Genomic DNA, 13,664 nt, shown 5'->3' with positions numbered 1-13,664 from the left:
TTCATGTATCAATTATGGCATGTGTTGGTCACCTTTCATTTGAAACTGTCAGCAATTTTCTTTACATATACATTATATTTTTATATATTGTCAGAAAACACACCCAACACCTTCCCTTGGGGAACAAGGAAAACGTTACACTATCCAGTATATTCATGGTAAAAATAATGAGCTATTCACAGAGTTGGAATTTTTTTTTAAAGAAAAGAAGTATCCCTGATCCCAATAACTTTAGAAGGGATTAAAAAAAACAAAACACCACACACACACACACATTTATCCATACATTCTTTAAACAATTTCGAAGTTAACGACCCCAACTTTCCCTCACTCCCTTCCTTCGGGGGCATTTCTCTAGAAAATGTGGGGGGACAAGAAAGCAGCCGAACAACCAGGGACGATCGTGTAACTGCGGCCATTTTAAACATGGGTGCGAGGCGGGGTGGGGAAGGGGGAGGCAGAGGTGTTGGGTTCGTTGTCAAATTAGCTACACCTTCTTTTTCTGTGGGGCTGGCCTCCGGGAGGCAGCGAGCCCCCCACAAGGCCGGCAGACAGGCTGTGGTGGGTCGCGTACTGATCGGCGGGGCTTGATCTCGGGGCACCGCCGAGGGATTGGGGGGGGGGGCGCTGCAAGGAGGGGAAAACGTTGGGCGCCGCACAGCCGCCACAGCCCGCAGCCGGGGGAGGGGGGAAGGGTGGCGGCGGCGGCGGCGGCGAAGAGCAGCCTGGCTCGGTTGGGTTCATTCGTCCTTACCGCCCCGCCTTTGGGTGGCAGGCAGCGCAGCGGCCAGAGCGAGCCCGCCGGCGGGACTGCAGCGGCCTCTTCTTCTCGTCTGCCGCGAGCGGCCGAGAAGCTGTTACTGCTGCTGTCGCCGAACACAATAAAAGGAGGCGGGTGACGAGAAAGCAGCCGGCAACGTTTCCCTTTCGCGCTTCGTAGGCCTGGCCCGGCTGAGGGGCCCTTGAGCAGCCATCCCCCATTACACCCGGCGCCTCTAGCCAGTCGGCCGGAGGAGGCAAGGCGGCGGCGGCGGGCGCAGGCCGAAGGGAGAGGCCTAGTGTGCCGTACCCTGCACCTCTGAGGCGGCGCCGGGGCCAGACCGAAGGGGGGGAAAAAAAGACTGGTCGGCGCGATGGTGTGAAACGAGATCAGCGCCTGAGCGAAGATGGCCGGTGGTGGCGGCGGTAGAAACGTAGGGAGCATCCGGCAGCCGGCCTTTCTTCTCGAGGGTAAGTGGATTTTGGTGGGATCTTGAAAGCCGAAGCGCGTTTCCACGAAAAGAAGCCTTTTCACTGGGGATTCAGGGCGTCCTACTTCCGAGTAAAACCTGTCTCGAAAGGCGGCTCGGGAAGGTAGCAGCTGGACCCCCTCTTCGCCTTTGGCTTCCACGAGTGGGGATTTTTTTATCCTACAGGATCGGGAAGTCTTGTGGGAGTGAGGTAAAAGAGGAGCAGGAGCGGTTTAGTCTACTTTTTCTTTCTTTCTTCTTTTTACAAAATCCGAACAAAAGCAAGAGGAAAAACCTGCATGCTGGGAGGGGAGCGGTGGTAGGAGGATGGTTGGCAAAGGTTAATATTTCGATAAGAGATGAAGCTAATTGAGTCAGACTTTTGTGTGGTAGCTTTCATTATGGCAGCTGCTGGCACCCCTTTTACTTTATTTTCCTTTTGCCCCATAAAGGAGCTTTTCCTTTGCTGCATTGATTATTTTTAACGCTATCTTGAAGACACTGAGGGAGAAAAAAAAATCAGATGATAGAAAATGTTGATGTGAGAATTACTGTACCTGGTTTGTATCCCCTCCCCCCAATTTATGTGCTGCTTTCCCCATATCTTGCTGGACATCAATTGGTAAGAAAACAGTTTACAGTGCTATCATAGATATCTTTACTACGAAGTAAAGGTTTATCTAGGAATGTGGACATGCCATTGCTACCTTAACTGAGCATCCATATTAGAAGAAATACCAACTCCAGGCCAACTCAGAAGTCACAAAAATGGGTGGGCTTTCATCTTTTCTATATATTCTGGTTAGAACAAAATATGAAAAGTACCTTCCAAAGTTAAGTATAAAATGCCAGAATAATAAATTCCTCTTGGTTATTATATTTTCTTTGATGACTTAACTAGGTTGATATTCTGCTTTTCTCTCGAAAATTAATTTAATGGAATGCTTTTTTTACTAAAAGAGATTCTAAGATTACAATTTTTTTAGCTATATTTAATTTTGAGAGTAGGATACATTCATATGTTGAATGTGCTGTCTAACATTGATAATTGTACTTTTGGCATTTGTATCTATGAAATGAGATAGTAAGGTTTCATACCAGCTCTTCAAATTCTGTGAGGAAGAATTATGTGAAAGCAGGTTCATATGTTACTTCTTTGGATTTCTGTGGAAATGTACTGGATTTATTATCCGAGCAAAAATTAAAGATTGCCGTCTCCCTATTATGACTATATGGTATGTATATATAATTCAGCAGTAGTATTTACAGAGTCATAGTGCATTTCCTAACTGTTTTGTATACCTAAAAAGGAAAATATGAAGCATTCCTAAAATTTAGTGGTAGAGGGGTTGTAGCAGTGCGGTGACAGAAAATGACACTGCGCTATCAAAGCATGCTGAAACAAAAGGAATACATTGGCAGTTGTCTCATTTGGAAAGTTGTATATATGAAACAGCTTTTTGTGGTTGGGCAGTTTTTGCCACATCATAGTAATAAACCTCTTCACAAATGTTTGTGAAGTAAAAATTGCTATAATGTCATATGAAGTTGTTCCATAAATAGTGGTTTCTCAGACATAGAAGCCTTTATGCAGTTTTGTCTCAAATTGCTATTAACAAGTACTTTAGTGTACTATCTCAGAACAACCACAGGGATGTAATCCACATTAACTAGCGTTCTACTTAACACGGCAGGTAGATAGATTTGTAATCGATCTTGAATCATTTATTTCATTTTTATTAATATTTATTAGTATTAATAATTAAATATTAGCATTGTTTTGGAATATCTCATAAGTAGATAAATGTGCTTATATATAAGTAGGTACATGAATTATTGCTTGGATTGCAGTATTATGAACCTGTTGCATTTACTTCATTCAGCTTGCTTTTAAATCATATATGGGGGTTAAAATTCCCTTCAATAGTTTAGGAAACAAAGCTATTTTGACCTTGAAGGGCAATATTTCCTAAATGTTAACTTCCTATATTAACATCTGAATTGCATATATAATAGTTCCAGTCACATGTATTGATCTCAGAACAATTATGGCTAGTGGTCCTCCTATTTTTGTTGCAACAATTTAATCCAGGTATTCTAAACTTAATTTTCCATCGAGATTTTAGAAACCATTTGGTTCTTATTTTAATATATTATCTTTCTAATCAGTTTGCAGTCTATAACTGTCCTCCGGAGCAAGATAATTTAAGACTGTACTGGGCCAACAGAGAATAAGGAACAAGGAAGAAGCATTGAATTATTGGAATATACTGGGAGGGCAAGATGAGCAGGATAGGGGTGTCTTCATTGATGGCAGAGAATAACCATGTTACTAAATAAAACAACTGCAGTGAAATTTTTAATTTTGAATAGGTATCATCGATTGCTATGGTGACAGTCACAAAAAGGCTACCATAAAAAAGGAGGAAATACAAAATGGCTGTTGTAGGTGAATGGCTAGTTTACAGTAGACTAGCAAAATCTACATAGGGCAAATAGAAAGTGGCTCTTTCAATAGACAGTTATGGTTTTTATATGGGGTCACCTTCAAATATAATCAAATTAATACATGATGTGTATGACTTTGTGCAGTTTCTATACTGATTTTTTAAACATTTTAATGAAAGTTAAATATCATTCTGTATTGGTTTGATAAAGATAGTTAACATATCAAAGCAGAATTTGCACCAAATCCATATCAAATAGAAAAATGAAGCTTGGACCATTCCTTTCTGCTATAATTTGAGTATTGTATTCTCTTCTATAGGTTACTTATGTTCATTGCACCACAAACAGGAGCTTGCTTTATTAATCCTATTAATGATACATTGATCTCATGTTGCTATAGCTCTAGAAGATGGCTTGAGTAAACTCCTTTTAAAGAAGATAATTGAATACTTTAGTTCATTATGGCATACCAATAGTTACCAGATAGTTTACCTTTTACAACTATAAATATCTTTTTAAACTGATCACTGTATATAATTGCAATCAACTTATGGTAGTCTCTTTACTCTTCTAATGTTTTCCAGAAATGTTGTAGCCACATTTATTTACCTACCAGTATGTATGTATGTTTATACATCATCCCAATCGAATAATAGTTAAATATTTATCAGCATGATCAATGGCTGCAAGATAGGAGAGATGGTACACAATACAAAATTGAGGAAAAACGACTTCATGGCACTGTTGGGAATTGTACGAATAAATTCTAATTGTGGCTATGATACATTATGTATCATGTTCATGTTTACTAGTCAACATGTATTGCATGAACCTAGACTAGACACTGTAGTGTGAAAAGGTGGTAGATGGGCTAGTGTTATATATAAATCTGAACAATCCTGTCATTATTCAACAAACTCTGGCATCCTTCCCATTTTTAAAATAAAGGTAAATTGATACTTTTCAAGATTTGTCAAAATGTGTCAAGTCAGGAATATCAGGTAATTGACTTACCACTTAGAAATTAGAATGATAGAATATTATGTAGATTCAACAAAGCTTTTCCTTCTAAATAATACAAATATCTAATAGGAACGTTTTTCTAAAATCTTTGTGTTGGGCAGTGGGCATGAACAGAATACATGATAAATAATACAGAAAGAAGAAGGAAAAATGAAAGCAATATCCTTGTTAATATTGTATTTTTTTTTAAGCATAAAGCTCTTATTTTGGAAGCTTTGGAAGTTTTATTCTACTAAATCTGAATAATGCTAACAAATTTGAAGTTGCATTTGTATATTTAGTTTTTCTGATAATGCATTCCTTTATTGGGAAGAAAAAAACTATATTTGTGGACAATGTTGAAGGAAGTTAAAGTTGACTAATCATTTTAATGCTGGGTGACCTTGTTTATGATTAGAGGTATCATTGGCAGATATAACAACTTCTTCCTTTAAGATTGTGGTGGAAGAGATTGGTTTTTGATACTCCCTTATCATCAGAATTAAAAACAAGTTCATAGATAGGAGTGGAGGAATAGAAAGAAGAATTTTTTCATCTGTGTGATTGTTTTGCTCAATTCATGAAAACAAGAAGGTAAATTATATTTAGAAAAGCAAGGCTCCGGAAATCTCAATGAAGTAGCTTGTGGATAATATGCATCTTGATTATGTGGAATCCCAACAATTGAGTTGATTTTAGAACTGAAGGAAAGTTAATATTTATCTTTTGCATTTTTTCTTCCTTTGTCTCTATACCTCTCCCTTCCCAACTATCTTATTTTTTGGAGAACTGCCCTTTCACTTTGAAAACTATGGCTTTAAAACTGTTCCATACACTTCTGTTATGAATCAGTGCTGATACACTTTCAATACCAATTCCAAAGAGAACTTCTAATATTCTCATTCAATAATTTATTTTAGATTGAAATTAAAATATTTATATTAGCATTTATTTTCTAATAAGTTTTCAGTTATGTCACTCATCAGCAGACTAAAAGTCTGGATTAGTTAATATGAAAGTCCCAATTTGTAGAATGTTAAAAATAAAAACAGCCCTTTGAATTGTGCCTGTAATTATAATAGAAAGGGGATCTGTTTTTTTGGCCCTTTCTATTTTTAAGATTGAACTGAATTGATAGTAAAAGTCAACATTTAGGTTCCATTAGGATCTCAATTTCAGAGAGCCAGTTTTGTGTAGTGGGTAAGGCACCAGGCTAGAAATCAAGAGACTGAACTGTAATTCTGCCATAGGCACAAACCCAGTTGTGTGACCTTGGGCCAGTCACTCTCTCTCACCCCAAAGAGGAGTCAATGACATACTATTTCTGAAATCTTGCCAAGAAAACTGCAGGGACTTGTGCTTAAAAAACAAATACACTGTGATCAATCAATTTTTTTCTGAAAAAAGAGAAATCCCATTGTTAATACTGTACAGAGTTATATGAAAAAAATAGGTCCTCCTAGTCAAATTAAACCTAACATATTTTTTTAGAAATGTGAAAAATGCTTATCTGAAGTTGTTTACAGATCCAAATTAAGAAGAAAAAGGGTAATATGGCAGATGGAGAAATTTGAAGCCCCTTTCACCCAGTTCTTTGTAACACTAATAACTGCTTCCATATATTTCTTGTAGCCAGCTGAAAAATCTTTGTACAGTATTTCTATTTCCCCCCCACTCTGTAGAACTAATCTAATTCAAAAATATTCTTAGATCTATTTCTGTGCACTTCATGTTTGAGATTTATCCAAGATTGTGAATACTTAAATCTGAGGTTTGTGAAGGACATTTCAAAATCTTTGTCTTTATAAGTATTTAATGGTTGATATGTTTCAGATCATTGTATTGCTGAAATTCACAGTCTCCTTTCAGGTTTAATTTCTGTACTGACATGAGAAAAATGCAAAAGTAAGAAGAGAAGGATTCTTAGCTTCATACAAGAAACATTGGAGGCTTTTTTTCTGCCAAAGAAGATGTTGTAAAGTAGTAACTGGAAGGGTGTCAAACTTCTGCATTTGCCATGTTGCATGATATATATAACCAGATAATTGGCTATTTCTGTTTATCCTCTACTAAATTGTTGCATGTAATAAAGTATTCATATAGTAAAACCTGTGGTATTTTTTTCCATAGTAGACATCCTCATCCAACAAGTGCATACAACAATAAGATTGTGAAATTGAGTACTGTAAACTAAATAGGAATTCATTTTATTCTAATATTTATTCATAAGAACACAAACCAAAGTACTAAAAGCAAAAACATCTTGTAAAAGAAAAACAGATTTTAAAGTAAGAATGTTATCAAAGCAATAAGGTAGGGCTCAAAAAAAATTCTTACCCTTGCATTAATTCTTTCATTTTAAAGAACTATATAATTGCATATGTGCATATTTTGTATAGATAGTTTTTATTTTTAATATTTTTCAACAACCCTACTTAAAATTGTGGCAGTATGATGGATTAGTTCTTAGAAGTCCCTGTGGAGTTTTTTTTTATATATATAGTACTGTATTTAAATGCCAATAGAAGAAAATATATGTAGTTCAGGGTTGAACTATACAGTTTGGTGTTCTCTGAGCTTGGTTGTTTGCTTGCAGAAGTTTTATTACCCAACTAGGTAATATCATATTAATGAGTGTTTACATTCAATAGTGGGCTTTTCCTTGGTAGTCTTGACTGAGATGTTCTTTTCTGCTTCATGGTTTGCCTGGAGTTAATACCTGCTTATTTGGATAATGGCTACTAGAGGGGATGTATTCTGGTCTTTTTGTTTCTTTCTTAATTTCCTTTTTATTGTCCCTTTTGAATAGTGTGTAAATAAGGTTTATTTCTATGTATCTATTGATATCAGATTTGTCTGAATGCCAAGCTCCCAGGAATCCCTTAGTGGTTTTGGATTTAGCTTGGTCTACAGATGGACACAGTTTCCCAGTTGAAATATGGTTGAGTCTGTCCATATGTTGTGAAATTAAGGATCATGTCTTTTGATTGCTAATTCATATTCATCGATGTGCTCTGCTACTTTTTTGCCTGTCTGTTCTATCTTCCTTATTTATTGATTGATTGATTAACCCTTGGGCCATATCAAAGTGCAGAGTTCCAGAAATTATTACTAAAATTTGATAAAATCAATTTAAAATGGAATTGGATAAAATACAAATTAAAATGAAATTGGAATAAAATACGATTTAAAATGAGATTGGAATAAAATATGAGGGTGATCTGGGTGCGACATCTGTCACCCCATTGATTGCCAGGGTTGATTCAGCTGATCTGGCTGGCTAGGTGGGTGTCCCCTTCCTCCCTCACTTGGTGGAGGAGGATGACGATCCCAGATAGAAGGAGTGTACCAATCATTGTTCAACGGTATACGATAGCCAGTCTGTTCTATGTAATGGTTATTGCTGTCCTTATACTGTATGTTGTTGAAACTCCTGGACTACTTGTTGGCTTACTCAAGATGTTTTGAGGGTTTTAACTAGTTTGTGTGATATGGTGATTCTGCATGGTTGTAATAGTCTCTTGTTTGTTCTTGAGATTTTACACACACACACACACACACACACACACACACACACACACACACACACACACATATCAGGGTGAAATACTACCGGTTTGGACTGGTCTCCTGAATCGGTTGTAAAAAATGCTACCGGTTCAGGTGAACTGATATTTCTGACCATCAACTGGGTGACGATCAGCTGTGACCACGATTTATATTAGCTAGAATTGTTGGATTTCCTGTTTTTTAGCTAATCTAAATCATGTAGCACAGTGGATTCTCCCCCCTCGCTGTTCTACTTACCTTTGCAGACTTGGAAGGCTTCAAAATGTTCCTTTTTTAGTGTGCGCTCGGTAGAAGACTCACAGAACAAGTAGCAGACTTCAGAGGATTTCACCGCTGATACATACATACTATCAGCTTTGGAAGCCATACTAGGCCGAAGGCTTCCATGCGCTGCCACAATTCTCCTCTGTGGTAAAGGAGGGGAGGAGGGTGGTAGTGCAAGGGATGATTAGACATAATAACATTTCTGGCGGTCAAGGTCAGGCTGGGTTCGCATCTGGAGAAGGAGTGGCTGGAGTGATGCTTCGACATGGGACGGCTGAGGATTGGAGCATGTGACTGGCAGAGGGGTCATGAGGGTGGAGATTTTGGGGTTTGTATTACTGAGGGAGGAACTGGAACCCCCAGTTTCAGTTTTTCTCCAACTGTGCCAGTTTACCTATGCCAGTAAAAGAACTTTGAAAGATGTTGGTTTCAGAGTCTTTTCTGCAGGAGGGGTTTTCTGGAACGTTGACACATACATACAAACATATCTCAGTGGTATCCTTTTCATAACTTGTATTGTTATACTGTAGTGAGTTGAGTGATCAGGCTTTTTTTTTTTTATAAAGTTGCATGTGTATCCATTTTATTGGAAGAATAGAATGTAGGTGATCTGTTTCCTTTTTGTGTTGTCCAGGTTGCTGCACTGAGTGTGAACTTGTCTGAATAATATTCTAATACAGCTCCTTTTGTGGGAAGTTGGGTTGTTATTTTGGTAGTGGAGCATTTGGTTAGTGTGGGATGTTTTTTCTGCAGCAATCCGGAACACTGAGGTTCACAGCTGCTAAAGGCACTTCACAGATACAATGCTTTGACCCCCCCCCCCAACTCTACTTGCCTTCCAAAAGCTTTTAAAAGAGGAGTTTTTCCAGGGGATATATGTGCGTTGATGCCAGATGCTATTTGAAAAGTATCTTTGTATAGTTTTTCTATTAGCTTTTATATTTTTAATTCTAATTGCCATTACTGTTTTTTATGTTACAAGCTGCTAAGATTGTATGTGATTGAAACAGGATATATATGTGGTTGATAAGTACCGGTAAAATGAAGAAATACTGATTTTGTTATCCATGTTTTCAGTCAATATGAGTAACAAATATCTAAGCTAATACTTCCTTCCAGTTGTATTTGATGTTTGTTTTTTGCTAGTATTTTTCTAAACCTTTTTTTTAAACTTCATTTAGTATAATGCTATGTGCAGTGAATATTACTTTGGCATATTGTTTGTGTACAGAATATAATAGATGACAGTGAAATAGATGCTGCCTTGTACCATTCAGAATATACATTGTTTAATGCGTATATTTGTAAAAAGATAAAATAATTGGTGTACTATATTCCCAAGAACATCATTTTTCTATTGGTTGCTAAAATGGCATATAATAAGCTTTCTACTTTTCAAGCATTTTGTGCAATAGTATTAATTTATTAAATTTATTAGCTATCCATCTTAGCACTGGATAAGTCTGGGCAGTTTACAATATTAAAAGGATAAAAATATACAAAACCTATATAAAATATGAAGAAAATACTATAAAAATGTAAAAACTCAATGCTGACTAAAAGATGGGAAGGGGAGGCAGGGAATATGGAGTAGGATGAGTGGGGGAAAGTGGGATCTATTATTAATCTATATTTGTGATTTAAATTCAAGAGTACCAGTGGCACATGGCAGAATGGGGAGATAGGGGAACTTCCTCTTCTATTCAGCTATTTGCTACCCAACTGACAAATCCACTTCCCTTCTAGCATTTATAGTGGGTGGTGCTTGAATATGCCTCTCTTGAATTAAGGCAGCTGTGGCACCTCAGAGGAGATAGTGAAAGAATGATGCTAGAAATTGCAGAAGCAGGTTATTGTTGAGGGAAAAAGGGAAAAAGACGGATGAGCACATCAGAAGCACTGTCAAAAGTTGGATGGAGCTTTTCCCTTCCTTTGTGTAGGATTCTGTGGCATTCCCAGGCAAAGAAGGAACAAACTGATAGTGCTTCCACCTTGCCTGTGCAATTGTGACCATGTATTTTCTTTTTAATTGTGACTGCTCCAGCTGTATGTTGTCTATTAACATTTCCTAAGAGGTAATGAGATGTTTTAATTATTTATTTTTTTCAGGCTGCAATAGAAATGGAATTCAGAAAAGAACTAATTACAATTCAGATTTCATTTACACCAATGAAACTGGGGAATGTACTAATGGGAATTTTAAGCACCATACTCTAGTAGATGTGATTGATGTCTGTTTCTATTTCTATTAAGTTTTTTCCTCATTCCATTTGAAATCGAAGTACAAATGGTGTTCATAACTAATGCAGTAAGGAACATTCATTTTTAAGTAGTCAGAAGCAACCCTTTGCCAGAATTAGTGAATGTATGATAAGGGTATACATGAACAATATTTTTGCTAAATCCTGCAAGTATTTGTTTTCAATAAATTTCTGATTGCTAAGTGGGAATATGGTGCATTCATTTTTGGAATGTTGTTATATTTGGTGGCTAACCTACTTTGAAATAATGATAGTGTTCTTTAACTTTATAGGATAACACTGCATTTAAAATAAAAATTTGAATTAAACTACTACAGCAATATTAAAAAATAAATGAACTTGTGTATGAACATTGCCTAGATGATCAGTTTCAACATGAGAACACAGTTTGAGTCTCCAGAAATTCATATGGATTTTACATGGTCCCCCAGAATTCCTCCAGATGATAACACATTTCCTTTAGTAGTAAGCAACATCAAGGAGGAGGAAAAACCCACAAAGAATGAGAAGTGAATACAGTATACATATCCACTTTCCATCATGATATGTTCAATCAAAGCTTTCTTATAATACTTTTAGTAAAATAAAAAAAAGTGTTATTATTAACCTTAGTTGGAACCATCCTATTTTTATTTTATACTCATGCTATTTTATGGAATGGTACAAACTATATAGAGACTGCCTTACAAGCCTGTATCCCTCTATTAGGAAATACAGTGCATGCAGTAAGTGCATCTGAATTGCATTTAAATTTATTTTGGTTTTGTCCACTCCTTTCCCCCAGATTGAATAAACCTAAATTATACTTTGGATTGTTCAGTATTAAAATTGCTTCTATCTATCTATCTATCTATCTATCTATCTATCTATCTATCTATCTATCTATCTATCTATCTATCTATCTATCTATATAAATAATTTATTTATTTATGAGTTTCTTGGAACCAGAATTGATATTAACTTATTTCTTTTCAGCTTTGGATAAATCAGAATCCAAGCGGGATAGAGGTTTTAAAAGTAACTGGAACGTTGATCATTCAGAAGAAAGTGAAGGAGATACAGAGAAAGAGTAAGGATATTTTACTCTTGGCTGTTGAAAAATATATAGTAATAGAAGCCTAATTCATTAGTAATAATAAGGTATTCCGCTCCCCCATTCTGATTTTCTTACGCACAATTTAAACAAAGAGAAATTATATTATTTTTATATAGTATGCAGTACATTTTCAGTCTAATCTTTTTCAAAATATGTTATTCTTTATTCCAAAAATAGCTATAAATTAACATTTTAACATTCCTAGAAATTATAATAGAGATATGAATGAATTAAGGACTGTACTTAATTTAGATTTTAAAAGTGAGATTCTCATTTTAGAAGTACAGCAGACGTAATATTTCCAATTTTCACTTTGTTCCTTCTACATTTTACTTACTAATGTTTGAAAACTATAAACCAGATAGAAACATTATCATGAATGCTATCTAAATCTACTGGAAAGGTGGTGTTTTTTTTTTCCTTTTTGCCTACACATGCAATATAAATTGAGAAATATTGCCATGGTTATAAAGTCTGAGATTCTTAACTAAGAACTATGTGATCAATTGAACAGTCTTGAAACCGTAAGTTCATTTTTTGTAATTAGATTTATATGGGACTGAATTGCATTTTATTTTTATATTTTGTATTGATGTATTTGTAAATTGTATTGATTTAGAATAAAGAAACAGATTAACAGTCTTTTCCTAATAAATAGACTGATGTGATAACAATTAGTCATACTTTAAAAGTTAGTATATATCATATTTTCTAAGCATATTTTCTAAGAATATTTCAGTATTGAAACAGCAAGAGAGAAGAGGGAACGAAAGATGGATGGATGGATGGATGGATGGTTGTTAAGTGTACCATCACCATGTTTAAGTTAGTAACACAGTTGTAAATTGAATCTGGCTTCCCCATAGGCTTTGCTTGTCAGAAGTTCGCAAAAGATGTTATCTTTACTCCAGGACAATACAACCGTCATAAATATGAAACAGTTACCAAACATCTGAATTTTGATCATACAACTATGGGGATGCTGCAATGATCATAAGTGTGAAAAAAGGGCCACAAGTCACTTTTTTCAGTGCTGTTGTAATTTTGAATGGTCACTAAATAAATAGTTGTAAGTTGAGGACTATCTCTACCTTGTGCCTATGAGAAAGATGAGTGGCCAGCAGCCACCTTAGGAAAGGCGAGGCCAGATACACCTTGTCAGCAGCAGGAAGACAATAGTGGTAGTGGCTAAAAGGGAAGAGATGGGGGTGGTAGACACTGGGGGTGGGGGAATGAGTTGAATAGCACCTTGCAATTGAAAATGCAAGGCAGGCTACCAAGCACCTGAATTTTAATCATGTGAGTGCAGTGCTGCTGTTGTGGCTATAACTTTAAGCTCCGGGCATAACTTCAAATAGTCATTAAGCAAGGACTACCTATATAGCATATGTGATGGCAATACATTTAATATGGCTTTCAAAATGGCTATTCTATATTTATTTAAATGCAAATTATTAACTACCACCTGAGGAACTATCTCACTGGTTTGGCCAGCCCCACATGTTCCAATAGAAGGGACATGCTGCGGAGCCTTTCTGTCATGGAATTCTGTCTGGTGGAGTTTAGAGAAGAGCCTTTTCTGCCTTGTTTCCCATCCTCTGGGACATTGTGCCCTGTCATCATGGAACTTTAGTTTTTGCCATTAATTCCTGTACTAATTACTCTATATTTTTCTTTAATATAATAAATATAATAAAATGCTGATATCATACCCCTGGGAAAAAAATCTGGATCAATGCCAATCTGACCAATGTTTTGAATCACCTATTTTTAAAAAAAATGATTTGGGTTTCA

At 36.2% G+C, this 13,664-nt stretch overlaps 1 protein-coding gene across 1 annotated transcript in view; it reads left to right on the top strand.

Moving 5' to 3' along the window:
• The first annotated feature begins 431 nt into the window (after positions 1 to 431).
• Positions 432 to 13,664, top strand: part of SENP6 (SUMO specific peptidase 6) — a 78,454-nt gene continuing 65,221 nt past the window's right edge. The window contains exons 1-2 of the mRNA XM_058176118.1: positions 432 to 1,230; positions 11,750 to 11,843. Of these exons, the coding sequence (XP_058032101.1) occupies positions 1,167 to 1,230; positions 11,750 to 11,843 (158 nt within the window). The 5' untranslated portion in view covers positions 432 to 1,166. The remainder of the gene's footprint in view (positions 1,231 to 11,749; positions 11,844 to 13,664) is intronic.

This window comes from Ahaetulla prasina, chromosome 1, assembly GCF_028640845.1.
Source record: "Ahaetulla prasina isolate Xishuangbanna chromosome 1, ASM2864084v1, whole genome shotgun sequence".
NCBI lineage: Eukaryota > Metazoa > Chordata > Lepidosauria > Squamata > Colubridae > Ahaetulla > Ahaetulla prasina.
This window is presented reverse-complemented; position numbering and strand designations above follow the sequence as displayed.